The 20,998-nt window shown below is 51.4% G+C and overlaps 9 protein-coding genes across 9 annotated transcripts; 6 read left to right on the top strand and 3 right to left on the bottom strand.

Annotated features, from left to right (window-relative positions):
• Positions 1–274: 274 nt before the first annotated feature.
• Positions 275–1,024, top strand: J4E82_009557 (uncharacterized protein; the record flags this gene model as incomplete). The annotated part of the gene is made up of 1 exon (XM_051735780.1): positions 275–1,024. One exon carries the CDS (start codon positions 275–277, stop codon positions 1,022–1,024), a length of 750 nt encoding a protein of 249 aa, XP_051584450.1.
• Positions 1,025–2,733: 1,709 nt separating this feature from the next.
• On the bottom strand, positions 2,734–4,599 carry J4E82_009558 (uncharacterized protein; the record flags this gene model as incomplete). The annotated part of the gene is made up of 3 exons (XM_051735781.1): positions 2,734–3,668; positions 3,718–3,820; positions 3,868–4,599. The coding sequence occupies 3 exons, from the start codon at positions 4,597–4,599 to the stop codon at positions 2,734–2,736; spliced, it is 1,770 nt and encodes a 589-aa protein (XP_051584451.1).
• A 1,973-nt stretch (positions 4,600–6,572) lies between these two features.
• Positions 6,573–9,508, top strand: J4E82_009559 (uncharacterized protein; the record flags this gene model as incomplete). The annotated part of the gene is made up of 2 exons (XM_051735782.1): positions 6,573–6,769; positions 6,820–9,508. The coding sequence occupies 2 exons, from the start codon at positions 6,573–6,575 to the stop codon at positions 9,506–9,508; spliced, it is 2,886 nt and encodes a 961-aa protein (XP_051584452.1).
• Positions 9,509–10,861: 1,353 nt separating this feature from the next.
• Positions 10,862–11,989, top strand: J4E82_009560 (uncharacterized protein; the record flags this gene model as incomplete). The annotated part of the gene is made up of 2 exons (XM_051735783.1): positions 10,862–11,224; positions 11,276–11,989. The coding sequence occupies 2 exons, from the start codon at positions 10,862–10,864 to the stop codon at positions 11,987–11,989; spliced, it is 1,077 nt and encodes a 358-aa protein (XP_051584453.1).
• A 1,566-nt stretch (positions 11,990–13,555) lies between these two features.
• RRG9 (Required for respiratory growth protein 9 mitochondrial) lies at positions 13,556–14,308 on the bottom strand (the record flags this gene model as incomplete). Its single annotated transcript, XM_051735784.1, has 1 exon — positions 13,556–14,308. The coding sequence occupies one exon, from the start codon at positions 14,306–14,308 to the stop codon at positions 13,556–13,558; it is 753 nt and encodes a 250-aa protein (XP_051584454.1).
• A 1,505-nt stretch (positions 14,309–15,813) lies between these two features.
• J4E82_009562 (uncharacterized protein) lies at positions 15,814–16,272 on the top strand (the record flags this gene model as incomplete). The annotated part of the gene is made up of 2 exons (XM_051735785.1): positions 15,814–15,907; positions 15,962–16,272. The coding sequence occupies 2 exons, from the start codon at positions 15,814–15,816 to the stop codon at positions 16,270–16,272; spliced, it is 405 nt and encodes a 134-aa protein (XP_051584455.1).
• A 443-nt stretch (positions 16,273–16,715) lies between these two features.
• J4E82_009563 (uncharacterized protein) lies at positions 16,716–18,211 on the top strand (the record flags this gene model as incomplete). The annotated part of the gene is made up of 2 exons (XM_051735786.1): positions 16,716–16,762; positions 16,813–18,211. The coding sequence occupies 2 exons, from the start codon at positions 16,716–16,718 to the stop codon at positions 18,209–18,211; spliced, it is 1,446 nt and encodes a 481-aa protein (XP_051584456.1).
• A 225-nt stretch (positions 18,212–18,436) lies between these two features.
• Positions 18,437–18,940, top strand: J4E82_009564 (uncharacterized protein; the record flags this gene model as incomplete). The annotated part of the gene is made up of 1 exon (XM_051735787.1): positions 18,437–18,940. One exon carries the CDS (start codon positions 18,437–18,439, stop codon positions 18,938–18,940), a length of 504 nt encoding a protein of 167 aa, XP_051584457.1.
• Positions 18,941–19,176: 236 nt separating this feature from the next.
• On the bottom strand, positions 19,177–20,227 carry J4E82_009565 (uncharacterized protein; the record flags this gene model as incomplete). Its single annotated transcript, XM_051735788.1, has 5 exons — positions 19,177–19,191; positions 19,242–19,656; positions 19,773–19,786; positions 19,839–19,922; positions 19,985–20,227. 5 exons carry the CDS (start codon positions 20,225–20,227, stop codon positions 19,177–19,179), a joined length of 771 nt encoding a protein of 256 aa, XP_051584458.1.
• Positions 20,228–20,998: the final 771 nt, after the last annotated feature.

The raw sequence follows: 20,998 nt of genomic DNA on the forward strand, positions 1-20,998 counted from the left end.
TATCGTAGTGACCACAATTATTTTGTAATTGTAACGCTTCGTCTGTCTTTAGCGACAACGGCTCAGAAAGGTTAGACTCAGGCAAGCCATGGGGCTGGCTATACTCCAATTGAGCCACACATCCGATCAATACCCACAATGTCTTCGTTTGCGAAATAGTGGCGTATGTCAGCCAATACAAGCAGTGGTTAGGCATACTGTCACTCCTCAGCCCCGTGAGTGATTTCACCTCCTGTCACAACGTCACAGCTCCCTTCGAACACCTTCTCACAGCATGTCAGCTGTTCCTTGGAAGCAGGAGATCAACTTCGGGAGTGCACTGCTGCTGCATTCTTGTATCACTGTCTTTCTCAAGGAGATCAGCAATGGCTTCGCAGTACTCTACCATCTCTCGATCCGTCATAGGGACAAGGCTGGAATCAAGACATCTATCGTGCTTGATGGCTACACTTCCGTCTTTTCGAAAGATCACGATGGTGAGCTTGCAGAGCTGTACTTTACCAACACTGGGTTCATTCTCTTGATCATCTCCCTCGCCTGTGCTATTGCGATGAACCTACTTCTACCAGCCACTGTACTCAACACTCTTATCGCAGCGACATTCGGCTTGACATTCTTCGCATCAGCATTGGTGGCTTGCCGAGAGAGAAGCCTAGTGATGCCGATCATGGCACTGAGAAGGGCTGGTCGTTTCATCTGGTCCGATACTCCGTTCGTGAACTTCTTCACGTTGATCTATGTCGCAGTAGTCTTGAAGGGTTCATCTGATAAGATAGTACTCAGAGACTACGTGGTGTTCCGGTCTATTGCCATCCTCGAGTTGGTGTTCATGAAGGCGAGAATCGCAGCGGCTTCTGTAGATATACAGCAGACGATGTTGGAACGACTCCTCGACAGCGAGTATGTCATGGTCAGAGGTGTAAGTTACCAGAATTTAATGCACTTTCAAAATGCAAGAACATCTCTCATTTCGACAGAAAGCCTTTCCAAATCCACGAACTGCACCGCCGTTGCTCGAGCGTGACCGCATCGTCTCCTTCTCCAGCTCACAGCGTCTCTCCGTCATGCTCTACAAAACGACTATCGGTTATGCCGATGGTTCACTATGTGGCGCTTCCGGCCCTGTCGCCATCACAGTCCCGAAGAATTCTGGATTCTTCATCGACGAGGCTGAGGAGCGTGGCTGGCGCATCTACCGCGTCTCGCCTACCCTCATCGTCATTGAGGATTGTATTCAAGTGATGATCACAAAGTTGCGCGAGAGAGCGCCAACGAAAGAAAGACGAGGCTTGGTGTTGCTCTTCACTCGGTTCATAGCATGGACTCATGGGGTACTGCTGCGGCGGTTAGGTAGGCGAAGAGTAGTTTGGTTATCGAGAACGAACGGACATGGGTCGAAAGAGGATTACTGGAGAGGAAATGCTAATCTTGTGACGGGCTTGAAGGAAAGCTGGTTGCACAGCCGACAAAAGTTCAAGTGCTTAGACCCTGTAGAAAACGATGCGCTGATAAGCTACGAGATAGTACGTTGATAAGCAGAGCATCGAATAGAAAGAAAAGGATTAATTTGGGCATGATGAAAGAACGTGAACCACGGGTATTACTTTCACGAAACCAGAGCTGAGACTAAGCAAACACTGTAAACGCGTGTTATCTCCATACACTGTGCTATTGCCTTTTGAATGCTCACACCAGGCCTGAAAAAGCTTCTCGGTTTTTTGCTCTTTCTCTCTCCTTAATAGAGCAACCAGCCGAGTAGGAACCAGAGCAAAGACAACACCAAGATGCCATCCAGCAATACCGCTGCCACTACCACCCCACTCCCCACTCCTCCGTCCTCACCCAGGCTCGCACCCCCATCACAATCTCATATTCACTTCGGCGCCACTCGCCACCGTAGTCCTGTCCCGCGCTTTCCTTCCTCATACTCCCACTCGAACAAATCCTATTTCCCTAACCAGCCTCAAGCACTGGGCACCCAAGTCACTCTACAGAACTCATCTTCATCTCCAAGAAAACCAGCTCAGAACTTTGTGGACATGCTGACAGAAGAGCAACTGAAATCTATGTCTGATCTGGACAAAGAAGAGGAAGCGAGGCTATCAAAGACACATCGGGAGAAATTGAGGAAAATGGGTTTGGGAATATCTAGATTCGTTGGTCGACTGAAGAAGAGTGGTAGTAGTGTTGAGAAGGACGGGAAATCGAAGTAGGGGACTGGGGAGCGCATTGGGCAGGGTTAAATGGGTTGAGATCACAGCTTTGTTGGTGCGTTGATTGCGTTGACATGCGTAGGCGTAGCGTCCTGGAAATCGAGCGTTCCATGAAAGGAAAAGCAACATGTTGAAGAATGGCTACCAGTTTCGTGTTTGATCATTTATTTGCTGAAATTGCAGTGCGGACGCAACGAAGAAAACGAACTTGTTAACTGATTTGACAAACGAACATGATAATATTGTACAGCGACCGTCATTTCCGACAGGATAACCAAGATAGGAAAGTAAAGCAAAGCAAAACGGGGTATGTGACAAAGACCAGTGTGGATGAAAAAGGACACGCCGTTCTACTAAGCAAAGGTACCGGAAGCAGTAAGGAGACAGCTGCAGCGACAGGAAACTCGGGGTATATGTCGTAAAGTCATAAATTTGGTGGGCGGTTCAGGCCCGTCATATAGTGACATGACTGACTAGTAGCGACGGAAATCGACACTTCTGGTTTATTCTTCATTTTTTTTTAGTTCCACTTTGATCTCAGATAATCATCATCGTCGTATGCCGATCGGGTTTGAGAGTCGAAAGATCCGTTCATGCCACCAGTACCACTTCGCTGGCGAGTGTGCCTCTTGGTGTCAGAGTCTCTGCCGTAACGATGAGAGTCATCCGGGACATTGTGCATGTTAGAAGCGTAGTAGTTATTGGGGATGTCTCGCACCGCCGGATCGGACTGAGTACCGTAATTGGAAAAGCTTGGGCTTCGAGGTCGAGCATTCGAGCCGTGACGAGGCTGTTGGTGATAGTGAGCATCAGGAGGGGGCGGCGCAAATGGCCCTTGACCGGCATTTGATTGTGCGCGTCGACGCCTCTCATTCGCAGCACCATCAGAGTAGGTACTAGAGCTCATGTCGTCGGTGTACGATTTTCCGCCACCTGGAGCCGCTGAATATGGCTTGCGCTCTCGTTCGATGGGTACTGATGTAGACATGGGCTCGTCTTCGAAGTCAAATGGCCTCACTTCAGGCTTTCCGGAATATGGGCTGCGTTCGCGCTCAAGTTTAGGCCCTGATGGAGGAGCCGTCTTGGGCGGCGGCGGGAAGGTGGGCGCCCTGCGTAGCGGACCAACTCCCTCAGAGGACAAGGCTGCGGCACACCTTTGCTGCGCATGTAGGTTCTCGACGGTTGGGAACATCCTGCGGGGAAGTTCTTTCGGGAAGCGTTCCTTCCGGTCGTCTGCGTTGCTGATAGGCATGTCCAAGATTGCTTTCACCAATCGCTCGTACTCGGTATCGGGATAGGCCTGAATCATTGTAGTCATCCACTCCTGAAAGCCTGCAGGAGTAAGTGCAGGGATGTAAGGTGCCTCGGCGGGATGCTCCTGAATGAGATGGTGCTGGCATCGCATGTCCCGGTATATCTTTGACAGTGCCGAATAAGAGACTTCTCCGAAAATTGCTACGTATGTTAGCATAAGAGTGGGACTATAGACGCTAGCCTGTCTTACTTGACCAAGGGTAAATCTCATCCTTGAGTTTGACTTCTTCATAAAACTTGAGCATCTTGGCAGGAGAGATGACCAAACTGTGCTTTGGTTCGTAGTCTTCAATCTATGCCATCGTTAGCACGTTGTTACTGTTTGAACTTGAGTACGCACCAGATGCAGAGCCAAACCGCGCAAGAGCTGGCCGAGACGAGGTAGAGGCTGACCGTCTGCCTCGAACAGTCGCTGCCACATCTTTTCAATCGGAGTATAATCTTCGGTCATCATTCTGGGTGCAAGGCCTGGTCGCACAGACGGTCGCTCCCGCTCTACCGGTGCGCTTCTCTCAGGACGTGGGGTAGGAATATCACTGTTGTTCCCATCCAGCAGCGGGTCGCGATATAAGGGGTCGCGCTCCGGAGATGGTTGGCCTGGAAAGTCGGTGCGCTTCGGGGAAGGCGGGGTATACACGTCGCGGGGTGGAATCGAGTCTGATGTTGACATTGGCGAGGGCGGACTCCATTGTTGCGGGGAGACGGGTACGGCTTGAGCGTGTGTCGTACCAGCCATGCCGCTTGATTTGATCTCATCCAAGACCGACTTCTTTACTTGCTCGGTGATTTGAGCAATGAGATCTGGGTCGACGACTCTGGCGGCATCAGATTTTTCAAAGGCATGTCCGATAGCACTCTTCAACGGCTGCTGCATTGGCTGCGAGCCACTGTCGACACTATGGCGGTCCCAGGCCAGACTGGTGTCACGAGGCTGATAGTCAGACCCATCGGTGCCAGTGCGAGACTTGGGTCTTGTGCCATAGTCGGGGCTTCTGCCACGGTCGTAGTATTGTTTGTCGAAAGGCGAGACGTAGGAGCCGTTGTGGTGGTCGGGCTGGTCACGGTAGGCCATGCTGGAGCCCAATGGCAGGTGCTCGGGAGCACCTGCAGTATGACGTTGCTAGGTGGGAGTTGTCGAGTAGGCGAGCGTTTGTGGAGCGCAGCGAATAAGTGCTGCTGCTATTGCAGAATTCCCATGCAGGCGCGATAGTGACAGGTTGCTGGAGAGGACAGGGAAACGGATATGTGGGCACGGAAGGAAGAAGATGTTGGAAGAAAGGCTGTGGTCGCAAACACGGCTCAGCCCGGTGGATTGCCGGCTTTTCGTTTTCTAAGGCAGCGATACCCTGGACAGAGGAGGAAGGAGGAGAGTTCACAAGCAGCAGGTAGGACAACGTTATCTTCAGCGAAGTTTGACTGGCTGCGCTGAGCCATCTTCTTCGTGCGGCGCCATGGGCGTGCCGCAGACTGGGATGTAGGCGACCTGCTGTCTGCGTCATACGCAGGCCTGGGAATGGAAGAACGTCATCACGTCTATTAACAGTCAACTCCAACCGAGTGGCAGGATGGACAGGATCATCAGGAGCAGCAGACCTGGGGACACGAGATTCGCGGAACGAGGGTGATTATGTTTGTTTGGTTCAGTAGTCTACGCAGTCGTCATGCCTAGCGCATGTCAGGACGGTGGTAGCGACGGCTGTCAGTGACGCGGCGTGGTTCCGCCGTTTGCATGTCTTTTGTTTCAACCGCACGGCACCACCAGCTGCTGGCCACTGCGCGCCCGGGTTACAGCATGACAGTCAACCCATTCATCCCCGCTCAACTTATGAGAAACACGGGCAAAAGGGGTGCGGGTGGCATGGGATGCTCTATCAGTCAGGGCCGGCTTATGCGCATCGGGGCGGTTACCGGAATGCGAGCGATGTGCAGAGCGGCGGCGAGGCGGGCGATGTGAGACACACAGCATCTCGGCAGGCGCCAGACTGGCTGTTGTCCCGTACGTGTACGCGTGCTCCGGCTCAGCACGCTGTAACGCGCCAGGCAGACTCAGCAAACAGAAACGCGATCACATCGCGAATCCCCCAGATAGATAGGCGTCGACAGGCACTGGGGTGAGTAAAGGGCCGTGTAGCTATTTCAAGCCGACGAGGCTGTCCCTGAGCGGCCAAGATTATATTAAACCGCGAGGCAGCCATGGGCTAGTCGCCAAAACGGTGCTGGCCCTGAATAGCGCCCGCAGAGCTTCACGACTCCACCGCGCATCAACAACGACGCGTTTGCATGATGCTCAATAGCCGTCTTTGATGAGGTCGCGAAAAGCTACCTGGGCGCTCGCGACATGTGTGTGCTGTCTGCGGGCGCTGACAAAGACAAACCCGTGTCCGCGACGCAGTCATTGGGCGGAGGGCCGTAGTCGGTCGGCCTGGTTGGGTTTAGCTGGCACAGGTCCCAGACTCTAGTCGTTTCAGATCTCACGGCGGCCGCGAGCCATGGCAAAAGGTATCTCTGCGCTCGCGCTCGCTCCAGCAAAGACGACGGGATCATCCTCTGTTTCGAGACCGTGTCTTGTTTCCCTATCTAATCGACGTGTTCCGTGCCCATCTTCCCGGGGGGCAACGCGAACGCCGTAATAAAGAAGGCCGAAACCCCCATTCCACAAAGACAAGGCCGTCCGCCTGCAACCCACCTCACCCCATCCCACGACGCCTTGCACCCGCATTCAGCATTCCTCAGACGCCGCCCTTCTGAGTGACCCGACCGAGCTCTTCCAGCACGCTTCCAGTCACTCGCAGCCTCTTATATCGTTGTTGCGACCCCCGGCCTAATACGCTCTCGGTATCACCATCCAAGCTGCTCCCGTACCACGTCCACAACCACATCCATACCTACCTTCACCGCGCCCACCATCTTATCACGCGTAGCATTCTCATGATGCATATATGAGATATAAGAGTAGACAGACCGACACGACCGCCCGCCCGCCCGACCGCTCCGCCTGCTCAGCTCACCGCCCACAACCTCTCTCCAACACACCTAGGACAAGACATGGCCATGCTTGCCGCAAAGTCTCCGTATCCCGCACCCTCCATGAGTGGCAGCGCTGCACAATCTTCGGCCCAGTACAATGCCGGCCTCTCCAGTTACCGCAACCATGCATCAAACACCCGAGCCGAGCAGTCAATGTTTGCTTCTCCCACCGAGTCAGAGTTCTCCGAAATATATGATGCCCCCGACGCCATCAGGTGAGCTCTCCTTGCCGACTGACTTTCACCTACACCGCTAACATGTGCAGACATTGGGACGAGGACAAGGTTGGCGACTGGCTGAAGCGTATCAACTGCGCCCAGTATGTCGACCTATTCAAGCACAACCACATCAACGGCGAGAACTTGATGGAGATGGACCAGACCCATCTGAAAGACATGGGCATCAAGAAAGTCGGCGACCGCGTCCGCATCGGCTCACAGGCAAAGCAATTGCGCAACAAGGAGTACAAGAAGGCCTCAAGAAGGACATCAAACAGGCAATCGCTTGCTACCCTTGACAACGCAGCATATACTCCACCTTCCTCCGGCTCTCCTCGACCCCTTCACTCTGCACGATCAAATCCTCCTCCGACCGCCTCCAACCCCGTAAGCTCGCGATCCGAGAAGCGCATGTCCAGGCAAATCATGAACTCCGACCTCAGCAGCTATGCATACGGTGCCAAACCTCCCTCGCGTCCTGGCTCTCCTCTTGTTGACCAAGAGACCCGGAGCCTTCGCTCGCAACGTCAAGGTGGAATGAACAGCCCCAAGGAGCTTGGTAACAAGACATATGGCGCACATCCCCTCAGCGCTTCCAGCAGCGCTGTCAACATCACTTCACAGTACTCTCGTAATCAACGCACCACACCTACCGAGACACCTCAAACGGCCCGCTTCGCTCACCATGTTCGCGCCAGTCCTAGTGTAGATAGCGCTACGAACAGCGCCATCCTGCCACATGACAAGGCTCTCGTGCGTGTCATCTACGATGGCGGACGAACCTCGGTCGTGAACATCGAAGGCTGCAAGACTGCTGAAGAGGTGATGCTCAAGACTCTTACCAAAGGTCATCTCAACACTGCTCATGTTAAGAACTACTGCTTCTACATCCTCAACAGCGGAGAGCCGGACCCCTCGCTATCTGAACGCTTGAGTGACATCGAGCTTTTCAGGCTTGTCAAGGATGCGAATCGACATGAAAGGGGTCGGTTAATACTCCGCAAGGTCCATGCTGGAGAGCCCGACGAGGATCAACTGAAGGCTGCTGCCGGCATCTACCAACAACAGAACTTCCAGCAAAACTCCACCGTCTACGTACCATCCAGCAACCGCAGCCAGATCAAAATCGAGAAGCTGACGGGTGAATCCCTCGCTGCTGTCAGCTACCCTCTGTCGCCAACGTCTGCAAGGGAACGAGAACGCCACATCAACTCGACAGCTCAAAATCTGGAGGGGCCTGCCGACCCTTCGAGGTCGCCCATCTTCCATGCTCGTGCCCGAAAGCTTAAGCAGTTCTACGGTGCTCGACCTCCCAGCGAACTCATCACATCTGACCTGACCTCCTACTTCCCTGACGTCGGAAAAGATGAGATTGACAAGACCGTCCGCATGTCGATACGTCGTTCTCACCGACTCAGCCGCGCGGCTTCGCGTCTCTCAATGGCATCCAATTTCAGTGTTGCCTCTAGCTTGAAGGATGCACCACCACTGCCGTCCATCGCCGACACTTGGCTCCAGGGAGGTGCCCAAGCCCGACCACTTCGCCCACTCTCAGTCATGAGGTTGGGTCTACCTAATCAATCTGGTTACCGTGATTCTATGGCATCTTCTGTCTTGGAACCTCTGGATGAAGAGTCACCCCTCGAGCCAAACCGAAAGTCATACGTCTCGTTTGGTGGTGACAGTGGCTCGGATACTCTTGCCATCACAGATCCCGACGGCAACACCACTCTGCAATCCTACTTCGACGACGGCGGTAGCAGCCTTGCAGGTAGCAGTAGCAGCAACACTGAAAACGGTGATTCACTTAACAAGCGCCTTTCTGAAGCCATAGCTGAGGATGGCGAAGAGTCAGATGACGAATTGGCCGAGTATCTGGAACAAGACTCCTGGGACAACGTCAAGTACATGAAGGGCGCTCTCATCGGACAGGGTTCTTTCGGAAGTGTCTACCTTGCGCTGCATGCCGTTACTGGTGAGCTCATGGCCGTCAAGCAAGTCGAGCTTCCTTCGGTAGCCGGTGCTTCCCAGATGGATCATAAGAAGACGAACATGGTCGAAGCTTTGAAACACGAGATCGGCCTCCTTCGGGAGCTCAAGCACAAGAACATTGTGCAGTACCTTGGCTCCAACTCCGACGAGAGCCACCTTAACATTTTCCTCGAATACGTTCCGGGTGGTTCCGTGGCGACCATGCTGGTCAACTACGGTCCCCTCGGCGAGTCTCTTATTCAGAACTTCGTACGCCAGATTCTCACTGGTCTTTCTTACCTCCATTCACGAGACATCATCCACCGAGATATCAAGGGCGCAAACATCCTTGTCGATAACAAGGGCTCAGTCAAGATCTCCGATTTCGGTATCTCTAAGCGTATTGAAGCCTCGACATTAGGCGGTGGTAAGAAGGGAGCCCAGCGTGTCTCCCTTCAAGGTTCCGTCTTCTGGATGGCACCAGAAGTCGTTCGACAAACAGCCTACACCCGCAAAGCCGATATCTGGTCGCTCGGCTGCCTCGTAGTAGAGATGTTTACTGGCAGCCACCCGCATCCCAACTGCACTCAACTCCAAGCCATCTTCAAGATTGGTGGCAGTGGCGATGCCAGCCCTACAATTCCTGATAACGCTGGCGACGATGCTCGAACATTCTTGGCGCAGACCTTCCTCATCGACCACGAGAAGCGTCCTAGTGCCGACGAGCTTCTAGCCAGTCATTTCATAACTAACCAGGGTGCATAAACTTTTCTTACATACGGCGCACAACATATTTCTAGCATGGGACGGGGAAGCATCATCGGGGTTCTAGCATGGGCGTTCTTTTTCCTTTTTAACGCCCCTAACGCTTACATGCGCGAATGATTCTGTACTATACCACTTTCAATACGCTTTTCCGATAGGAGGAAAGGAAGGTGCTACGCAGCATGTTTAATATACTGCTGATCAGTAATGGGTGCTTTGGATGGATTCAGGCAGTTTGTATCATAGCTGTCTACAAGATCTATTTTCAACACTTTCCACAATAATAATCTTCACCCATGATTTCCCGATGTGTCAGAATCAATTGCCATTGCATGAACTTTACGACTATCCACGATGACGTATCCTCCGAGATTAAGTTCGGTGGCTGAAGCTGCCACAGTCGCATTACTACAAGTTGTATCCACCGTCCCATTATTTTTCCTTTTTGTCAAGATCAGAATGCAAAACCACCGAACGTATCACTAGGACTCTATCCACCTTTGTTTTACAATCGTCGTTGCAGCATCCGGCTTATCATCTCGGGAGATTAGTATCGCAGCATTGAATAGTATTCCATCCTTTGTTTCCTTTTTCTTTTCCACCGTATCACTAAACCGAATCCCTTATCTTGGCAGCGACTTCGCGTAATGCTGTTGAGCTGCACAGGAGTATATAGTCACGACCACTGCAGGTCCCATTATCCGCAAAGAGTGGAGCTCGGCGCTCTGGAACCACGGGCAATCATGGCTTCCGAAATGCCTGCCATGAATGGAGACAAAATCAAATCCATCACGGAATCCAAGATGTCCGACTTTGCGATCAATGTTCCCCCGACTATCGCCCAACGGCACGGTCGCTAACCCCACATCCGTATCCCGCTTGACGTAGTTCCGGCGCTGGGCGCGTTTCCTACCTCCAATTGCGGGGTAAACTTGACCTTGATCACGCGTACTTGGTTGCCTCGGCTTCGGTTGTTATCTGATAATAATCTTAAGAGTAAGTAAACGCGTAGAGCTTCCGTTTGGACTACGTGAAGCGGTCCGAATCTGCTGTGTGCGCTATTGGTCCGGTAGGTGAATTGAGTGGGGAGTGGGTTTGTATAATGGACTACCTCCAGGCTGTGGGTGGAGATAAGGTAGGTAGCTTACGTAGAGTAAGGGTAGTGTGCTTAGTCGGAGTGAGGGAGTCTGGATGGTGGCTCGTGGGTGCGGGGAAAGGTATATGTACGGTGTTCTCTGTCAGTTTTCGTTGGTTCATCTTCTACTCATCCATTCTAGTCGCTCTTCCTCCTCCTACGTATCATCTCCTACCCATACTTCCTACGCCTAATAGTACAACATACAATTGCTCAAGATGTCCCTCCCCGCCAAATACAAAGCCGCGATCTACGATGCGCCCGGCTCTATCTCAACCAAGGTTGTCGAACTGGAGATGCCCCAGCCGGGCGCGGGTGAAGTCTTGATCAACCTCACGCACTCCGGTGTCTGTCATTCCGATCTGGGTGTTATGACGAACTCCTGGAAAACGCTGCCATTTCCCACTCAGGCAGGGCAAGTGGGTGGTCATGAGGGTGTAGGAAAGATTGTAAAGATGGGTCCTGGAACAGAGAACTCAGCAGTCAAGATTGGAGATCGCGTGGGAATCAAGTGGATGGCGGGAATTTGCGAGGCGTGTGAGGCTTGTAGAGCGGGAATTGATGCTTCGTGTTTCTCTGGTGTAAGTTTAGCTCGTTGCTTTGTTGAAAATCGAAACTGACATATGTTATAGAAAGTATCGGGATACTACACACCAGGTACCTTTCAGCAGTACGTCCTCTCTCCTGCAAACTACGTCACACCCATTCCCGAAAGCCTCGATTCCGCAGCCGCTGCACCCCTCCTCTGCGCTGGTGTGACAGTCTACTCTGCACTCCGTAAGACAAATGCCGAATCGGGTGCTTGGGTCGTGATTGCTGGTGCTGGAGGTGGATTGGGTCACTTGGCCGTACAATTCAGTGCTCGAGGAATCGGCCACCGCGTAATCGGCATCGACCACTCTTCCAAGAAGGACATCATCATGGAGAGTGGTGCCGAGCACTTCATTCCTGTAGACGGCACAGAGAACATGGTCGAAGCCGTTCAAGCCCTCACAAACGGCCTCGGCGCACACTCTGTCGTAGTATGTACGCAAAACAACGCTGCGTACGCTCAATCAGTCGATCTACTTAGATTTGGTGGTCGAGTAGTGTGCGTTGGTATCCCTGAGGGCGATGTTGTGCCCATCAAGAGCGCGAACCCTGGTGTTTTAGTCGCCAAGTCGTTGCAGATTGTTGGATCAGCTGTGGGATCGCGGAAGGAGGCTATTGAAACCATGGAGTTTGCGGCACGCGGAATCGTCAAGACGCATTTCAGGACGGAGAAGATGGATAAGCTCACAGACGTATTCAACGAGATGCATGAAGGGAAGCTACAGGGCAGAGTTGTGTTGGATATGACTGAGTAGACGGGACCTTACATTTGGTATGCCTGCTGTGCAAAGATGCGTATCAATTGATGAACTTAGTGTTTGCGGAGGATCGCGCTTGGATCTAGGAATGTACAATGAGCAAGATAGGACAAGAATAATATAACGTTAAAGATACCTACAAGCCACCCTTCCCTTGATGCGGACATCTAACATATTCCGAACTCCATTTCCTGTTGTCACCAAGGCTGACTGGAGCTTGACATCCCTCCCCGCAGTTCAAGAAAATCGTTGAATCTAAGGTATTCATTGTACTCTTCTTGCAATTGTCGTCTGGTTTCCACACGCGCCCGTGATCTCTCAATCCGCCTGCTTTTTGAACAATCTGCGTGAGGCAAGATGTCAGATTCTGGGATCTTAAGGCAAAGAGACAGGCTGGATTTGTTGCTTACATTTGAATGGCTTGCACAGCCACTGCCTCAGCTTAGGCGAGGATAGAAGGCCAATCAAGATGCCAAGTGCTGCGATGCAGACACCAATCAGCGTAAGGATAGCCTCGTTCGATAACCCAACCGTTGCGTCCTGGGTCGATGCTTTCCCGCTTCGGTGCGTTAGGGCGGGCCTGAGAGGGCCGGCGTCGATATCGGATGCCCAGAGGAGCAAGAGCAGAACTTGTGAACATGATCGTGGCATCGCATTAAAAGGTATGTATAGGTCGAATGAGTATGGGTGTACGGAAGTGCGGAGTCACATACAGATACTCAGGGAGTTAGACTTCCGATGAGTCTATATCAACAAGAACTGTGAGCCGCCCACACTGATATATACTGAAAGTAGGTGGGATTACTTTCCTTTCATACCTCTTCGGACGCAGCGAATGTTATCAGCCTCATGCGCTTGCATACGGCGGCCGCGGGCACTGTCCGACCGGAGGCTGTGCAAACCCCGGCAGACGAAAGCGCTGGGAAAGCTTTGTATGGTAGAATCTCAACATGCGCTTCGACGGTAGCTAAGCGAGGCTATCTCTCGGCTACTGCACGAATTGCATGTTGTCTTAATTTCATGAGTTCGAAGCGGACAAACGTGGTACCTGACCGGTAAAGCCACGCTCGGTCAGGTCACACAGGCTGAGGTTCGTATTGCGCTATGAGTGGTTGAATCGTCTTGCGCGATGTACGCGTATGCTCAGTAGCTGTGCATTGAATGGGATATACCCGGTGCATAGGTTTACAGATGCCTAGCCAACCCATAAGGCGGTGGTGGAAGTATCGTATATTTCATGTTCAAATATGCGGCAAGGAAATTACGCCACGTAGATGACATCCGAAAAGGTCACAGCTTGCCACTTGGCACAGGGCAAGAGTGTGGAGGTGTGGAGGTGTGGATGAGAATTGCTTTTTTGCTACATTGCACGGATGGTCTGGGTGATACCAGATCCAAGTGGATGCGCACGTTCACTCAATATCCACTATTTCGAGGAAACCTGTTCGAAGCATCAAGATTGTGGTATATAAGGAATTGGGGCAGCTTTGAATTTGTCGATTCTTCGAGGTTGAAGAGTATACCGTGGAGTTCCATCCTCATACTTGTCGGGTGCGCTCGGAGTTATAAACGCTCTGACAACGGTACGCGGCTAGTTGTCGGTTTCGACCTACCTGACTTATCCACTGTCGGTATAAGATCCTCGTCGGGTATATAGTCTTTGAAGTTGTCGTTGATGCTGTCTCTGACGCCCACCTGGTTCCGATTTCTTGACTTCCACCTAGGCATCTCCCCATTTTCTGTCCGACCTACACCCATTTCTCTCCACTTCTTTGGAGGCTTGATTCCCATTTCAACCAAGTTGGACCATATCCTCTCTCCGCGCTTATTCCACCTCTCCATCCTCGCTTCGTATTCTTCGTCGGATGGTCGCCACTTGCTCTTGAGTATGCGACGAATGGCTTCGGGTGAGACTTTGAAGTGCTCTGCAAGGACGGGTGTGGTAAATTTATCGGGCTGTGTGCTGTGCAAGTGCCGTATGCCTTCCATGGTGTCGGGCGACAGCTTCTTGCGCGGGTTCCACGCCTCGCCTCCCAGTTTCTCTTTTAAAGCCTCCTTTTGCACTGCCCATGCCGGACGCTCATTCTTTCGTTCTAACTCTCCTGTGAGAGCATCTTCTACTTCGATTTCGGGGTCCGCTTTTGGTGGTTCCGCGGTGGGTATGATAGACGCTTTGCGCGGTCGACGCGCATCGGTCAAAAACCGCGATTGTTGCGGGTGTAGTATCGGCCTTCGAGCAGCGAAGAGTTGCTCGGAGTTTACGAAGGAGCGGATGAAGAGACTGAGCGTCGTTCTGGCGCAGTTATTGCAAGTCATGATGGGCGCAATGTTTGAGATTCGATGGTGCTCTATTCTCAAAGTTCATCAGATTATCGCACGGACCTGCACTTCTTGCCACAGGCAGGCGACTAACACCCACTTCACCACCAACACCATCATCGCAGAATCTAACATGCATCGTCGTACAGAATAGATCTATGCGCCTCCATATCATTTGGTGATACCTCCAATATTTTCTTATATAAATGTTCATTCAAGACACTGCCAGCTCCGTAGTCTCCTCATCTTGTCGCGATACAGCACCCCTCGAGACTCAGGCCCTGTTCGCTTGAGAGTCTCCAAGGCGATATGCCATTTTCGACTTAGCATTAGAAGCATTTGATGCAAGAGTTTGCCTGACAATCTCGACGATCTTTGCCTTACGTTCGTATCCTCGGTCCTTCTCATCTTGCGCATATCCTTGACAGCTTGAGTCCTGCCTTTCCTTCACAGCCATAAGGCTTTATATTTACCTATCATTAGTCTCATTTTCAATACTTTTCAAGCGCCCATTTTCGTATTCAGCTACTGATTCTCTCTGCTTCCTGTGTGTTGGACGTCAACTCCATCGTTGTACTGCTTAGGCGCTATGAAAGCCAAGACGATACCTCGCTTCCTGCGGCCTACTCTCGTCAATTCGAACCTATTTCGTCTTCTTCCCATGTACACATGAGATTGCAAAGGCCTCCGATAACAGACCGAGCGGTTGTGGAGCAAATAACGAAAACTGCGACAAGGTTGAAAAGTGCAGCTGGGTTCAGTGGCGTTTTCCGTTCGTTGGGATTATTTCTTAGTAGCCGGAGGGCGCACGACTAGTGTAGATGGGGGCCACAACGTCCTTGACCTTATCACCAAATGTAGAACGTTGTGCAGTTTGCGGAGCGCCTTCGGCGGAAGGCTTTCTATTGAGGAATGGAGGTTCAGCGATGATCAATTCGGCATATCGAAGAGGGCGACAACGGCACTTCAAATATGTGCCTATACCCTAAGTCCTGTCGATTAGTTTGGTATCTCTCTATTTTGAACTACTACTATCTTCCATTCATTACGAGCCATCAACCATATCCAGGATGTCTACACGATTTAGCCGGTTCTTTACCATCATAATTTTCGGAGCTTATCTTGTCATTCCGACAGAAGCATTCCCAGCTGACTCTTACACACCAAGACCTGAGCCTCGAGCCCTCGAGGTCACAAACGCAAAAAACCTCAGGCAGCACATCGAAGTCTACGGTATACCATACGGGGTTCTAGGCGCTGTCTCTCATGCCCTCACCTTTTACGTTATGCTCTGTCACTTCCTTGGAGTGAGGCCTTTGCTTCCGTGGATGGCACTCAAGAAAGAACGCTGGAATATCACCGTAGTCACACTCTCCTCGCTCGTCTCCGTCATCCTTGCAGGCGTTACCATGGCTCGCACACGAGGATCTCGCCCACTACTAATACTTGCCGGGATGCAGATCGTACTCCACGTTCTGGTGGACATCATCCATATACACTGTATGGTTAGCGATCGACGTAATTTTGCATGCTTCTGGGCGGTCCCACTTCTGGTCGTGTCGTTCTTCTCAATATTTGCTTTTTACTCATTCCCGTGTAAGTTACAATAACTTATCTTGTATACATCCAGGACTGATTCATGGATCACAGTCGAAGATGAAGATGGCAGAGTTGGAAGCCTCATCGGCTCTGCTATCTTTATTGTGTTGCTTGTATATATTGGGTTGACCGGGCTCGCGACCTTGATCAATATGCTCGTATGCATCTTCCGTCTATTTAAGCAACCTGCACCATTTGGGTTTGCTGTTGCAGCTATTCTGCTTAGCTGCGGGCTCTACTGGTTCGGTGATTTTGGCATGGCTATTGTGACAAGGAACACAATAGGGACGCCTTCGGACCGAATCAAGGTGCTCTACTATACATACTGGGTGGTGGAACGAATTCCACTATTCACCTTTTGAAGGGCAAGTTGGCTGCATAGTCAGAGAGTCGAGGAGTTCATACGATGTAGTTGTAATACTTGGTTGTATCCGGAAAGCGTTCGATTTAAGCTAGTACTAGGGTAAAACTACGTCCAAATCGGCTCCTCCTTCAAGCATTGTCCCCGCACTAGTAGGCGAACGGGTCTACCGTGAGTGGTGACATCAACGAACATATGTCAGTGCCTCTTCACGCTATCTCGACAGCAACGCTTCGGTGGCAGTTTCCTCCAAAGATTTCGATCGCGGGGCGAATGCGGCAAAATGGAAGTGGATCCCCTCGCACCCATGCGCGCTAGGGCCTCGGTATCATATGACGGAATATCCTCGCCGTACTTGTGCTGCAGTTCTGCTTCGTCCGTTATTTGAGCGTTTGGCATATCATCAGCGAAGTTTGTCTTTCCTGCACTCGTTTTTACTCAAGCATGGCTTTGTCGAACCCGTTTCAAAGGCGGACAGCCAATACCAGAGAGTATGTCCGGAAGTGGAAGACTATTGATCGCACGTACTAACCGCTATCAGCTGCTGGGGCTACCGGTTCGAGTGGACGCCTGAACATCTGACTCCGGAACAGATGAAACCTATGAAGTTTTCGTACGATGTTCTGGCAGAGGAATGTCTTGATCGTTTGAACGCTATCTCGCCACCGCACAAGGGTGCTTTGCCAAGGAACGATAGTAATCGTGCCGCGCTATCGTCAGTTCCGGGCACCGAGGAAGAGAAGAAGGAACCATTGCCGGTACCTAAGAGGGACCTCTACACTTTACTGGAAGAGTATCACGACTCCGATCCCAAGCTTGCAGAGCTTTGGCGCGAAGTACAGACTGTACCAGATTGGGTGGACTGGGACCAGATAGCAAGAGGGCAAGATGTGTTCTACCGATACGGTGGGCCTGCCCTGACTGGTCTTACTTTCCAATCGCTACTAGGAGGAATGGGCGCTGCGCGAGTGGTCGAGACATTAGCCCGAACTGGAGGCTTTAGCACAAAGGTCGCAAGAGGCAGACTCTTCGAAACCACACAGCATATCCTCCAATGCACACGAACACTAGACGGACTCAAACCAGGCGGGGAGGGATTCGCCTCGTCGATACGCGTCCGCTTCCTACACGCCGCAGTCCGACAACGCATCATGAAGCTCGCTAAGGAGCGACCCAGTTATTTCGACGTCGAAGAATGGGGGATACCGATTAACGATCTGGATCAAATAGCAACGATCGGTACCTTCTCCTCTACACTCATCTACCTCAGTTTCCCTCGCCAAGGCATATTCCTTCGGAAGCAAGAGATTGACGACTACCTAGCCTTATGGCGCTACATCGGGTACTTGATGGGCACGCCCGATGAATGGCTGTCGACCCCAGCAAAGGCAAAGGCTATCATGGAGTCACTCCTCTACCACGAAGTCGACCCCTCAGAAATGTCCAAAACAATGGCAAACAATATCATCTACGCCCTCAAAGAAGAGCCTCCAACTTTCTCCTCGGCAGACATGTTGACAGCCAGTGCACGCTGGTTAAATGGTAACGCGCTCTGCGACCGCCTCGGTTTAAAGCGCGTTTCCGCATACTACTGGTCGCTCATGGCTGGCCAATGTCTCTTTTTCATCTTCTATTGCTACACATATCGTTTATTCCCCGATGCGGATCGTAGACGAATAGATCGCGCAAAGGACATCTTCTGGCAGTTGATAGTGAAGGCGAAGTGGGGATTGGCAGGCATGGAAACATCATTTGATTTCAAGTATGTGCCACAATATGATACCTTGACACATCTGGGTAATATTGGAGAGAGGAAGAAGGTGTCTCTCAGTAATGAGCTGAGGAATTTGAAGGCGCTCGGGATTGGAGTGGGGGTGTTGGCTGTCGGGACGTTGGTTGCGGTCAAGGTTGCAGCGAGTGTTATTGGGAGGTTGTGGTAGCTTTCGTGTAGATACTTTGTTAGATGTGCGTAAGTGAAGGCACCTCTTACTTGCCGCACACCCCACCGCCAACAGTTATATTTTACCTATTCTTTCTCAACTATAACTTTGACGTCCTCATATCGCTATTCCTGACTGTTGTTCGCGCGACTGCAACAACAGGAAGATTCCCATACACTAATTACTTTCGGAACCCAAGACGTATCAGCACCAGCCGTTATCACAATGGGAAAACGCAAGTGTCCTCAGAATAAGAAGCAAGATGGCGTTTGTGGCTGCCCTTCGTTTTGGAGGCGCTCTAAAGCCAATCCACTATCCAACGTCAAGGACTTGTCTACACCAAGCACCAAGCTCCCTCCCGATACTATTATCATTGACAACGAGCTTGAGAATGACAGCGACTTGCATCAGCGAAGGCGACAAAAGCGAGAGCATAATGTCTTCCGTCAAGATGGCGAGGTAGGTCCTGCGAGATCGAAGCTCTCAACGTACACGAATAGCAAAGTCTTGATTGCAAAGCATCCTGGACACAAACAAGATATCGCAAAGATGAACACACGAGCACAGGAGAAGGCGGCCGTGAAGGAGAAGGCGAAGGCGAAGGTGAACACGCCGGTACGGATCTTGGTCGATTATGTCTTACCCACTGGTGCTGAGCGGTTGGATTGGGATACAGACGAAGTCCGTAGAATGGCTGGCGAGATTGAGGGTGGAGGATACAGGGCTTAGAATTGGATTAAGGTGACAGGCATAGGGAAGTGTTTGCGAACACGACTGGTGATCATCTGTCATATCGGACTTTGAAGTCCTTAAATGTTCATACAGAATGCAAATATCATAGCTGATGAAACACTAGTGTATATGCATTCTATTAGATGGGTATAGGTACTGCCTAGCGGAGATTTTGCGAAAAGTATGCAAGAATATGAGATGAGAGCCATAGCCACCATGAGCGTCTCCAGTTGTCACCAGACATATGGCTAAACCGAAATTAGTCAACAATCCAGGGGTGAGGATTTAATGTACTGACCTTGTTCTCATAAGTCCAGAAAGTACCACTGTGTTGTATGCCTTTGCTTTTGATGACTTCGATCATCTTCATGACCGACTCTTCTGGCGTGATTATGCCTTGGACTTCCCATGGCAGTTGGACGTTCGCCATGTCTGTTGCAACTTCCCCCGGGTGCATGCATAGGATGATGGTATCATCGTCTTTCCTCTTCAACTCAGCAGCCATATGTCTGACCGCCATGTTGAGTGCAGCTTTGGAGGCAGCATATGCAGCGAAGCCATCTTCCATTTCGCGGAAGTTACCTTGGGAGCCCGAATCACTGGACATGAATGTGATGGTGCCGATAGGAATGTTCGTTTGAAGTAGCTTCTGGGCTGTGATGATAGGCCCGATTGTGTTAGTGTGCAGATGGAAAGCGAACTCGTCGAACGATCTGCCAGATGTTAACCTTCGATACTACAAGTACCTGAGAGCAATTGAAGTTTATTGGAAATGCACGCTTTAGCCAGAACCAGCAAGGCGCAACGGGTTGGGTAATGGAGAACATACAGCTCAGTGGCCCTCTACATCGGTTAGTGCGGCTCCCTTGCATGCTGTCGACGATGTCGGACTTACATTCGGGTACCTTAGAACACCTGCGTTTAGCACGACATAGTCTATCTTTAGGTTCGGTATCATTGCCAGCTGCGCAACGAATTTCTGTACATGATCAGTTTCTGTTCATCTCAGATGGTACTGTAGCATTTAGTAGACACGCATACCTCGATGCTCTGCTCTGACAGAATGTCACATGTATACATTTGGCATCGGCCATGATCGCTCCCCGCTTGTCCCCACAAGCCACTGGCATGACCAGCCCAAGGCTCTCGTACAGTAGCGATGATGCGCTCGTTCTTATTTAACAGCTGTCTGACGAACTCTAGCCCTATGCCTCTGCTGGCGCCGAGTATTAGCCATGTGGTAAAGTCCTCGTCGGCATATAGAATGCCTGGAATCTGGTCCATTCGGTCTGTCGAGGTGTGGCGGGGCAAACGATGATGTCAACCGTTCAGCTGGGGCTGAAGTGTGACTGATCAACACTAGAAGGCTGCTTGTGACGAGGGTGGAATAGTGACGATCCTGGTCGGCACTTGAAATAGTAATGTGCTGCTGTCCAGATAACAGAGGACAATACTCATGACCCTGGCCCGTTATGTTAGGGGACCAGAAGCGTGGAGGTGCGCGGGTTAGTGGATGTCACATCGATTTGCGGACCCTTGTACAGGCTTCACATATCGTATTTGGTGCCAAAAGCAGGGACGGGGACGAAGCATCCTGCAGGGCGGCCAGATAGTCCAGACGCTTCTATTTCAACCACCGGAGAAAGAAAAGCTGATTTCTTTTCCCATGGTTGGCGGTACGGAGAATGCTGATTTTGCCCATAGCAGCCAGCGCAACATTTCTTAGATTGGTGACGGCATCACCTCACAAGCTCCACGCGAGATTGCCGAGTTTGTAGCAAAATAGTTTAGGGAGTCGCAGTGGGCGGCGTGGCGTGAAAGTACTAACGGCAAGTTGGCTGAGGAACAGAGACCAGATTCGGCGTCTGCACCGCCATTCCATCGCGATTCCTGTTTGCCATCCCGGACCGGTTCCACCCGAGCACATTTGCTACTGACTTATAGTTGTCATCTGATTGGCTGATCCCGTGACCCGTGCTCGCGTCAAGGCCCGTCATTTCATCGCGGCTAACGGCAGGATTCTTAAAACTCTCACAAGTCTCTCAACTCCTACTT

The sequence above is a fragment of the Alternaria postmessia genome (assembly GCF_024291825.1).
Source record: "Alternaria postmessia strain BMP 2775 chromosome Unknown scaffold_94, whole genome shotgun sequence".
Classification (NCBI taxonomy): domain Eukaryota; kingdom Fungi; phylum Ascomycota; class Dothideomycetes; order Pleosporales; family Pleosporaceae; genus Alternaria; species Alternaria postmessia.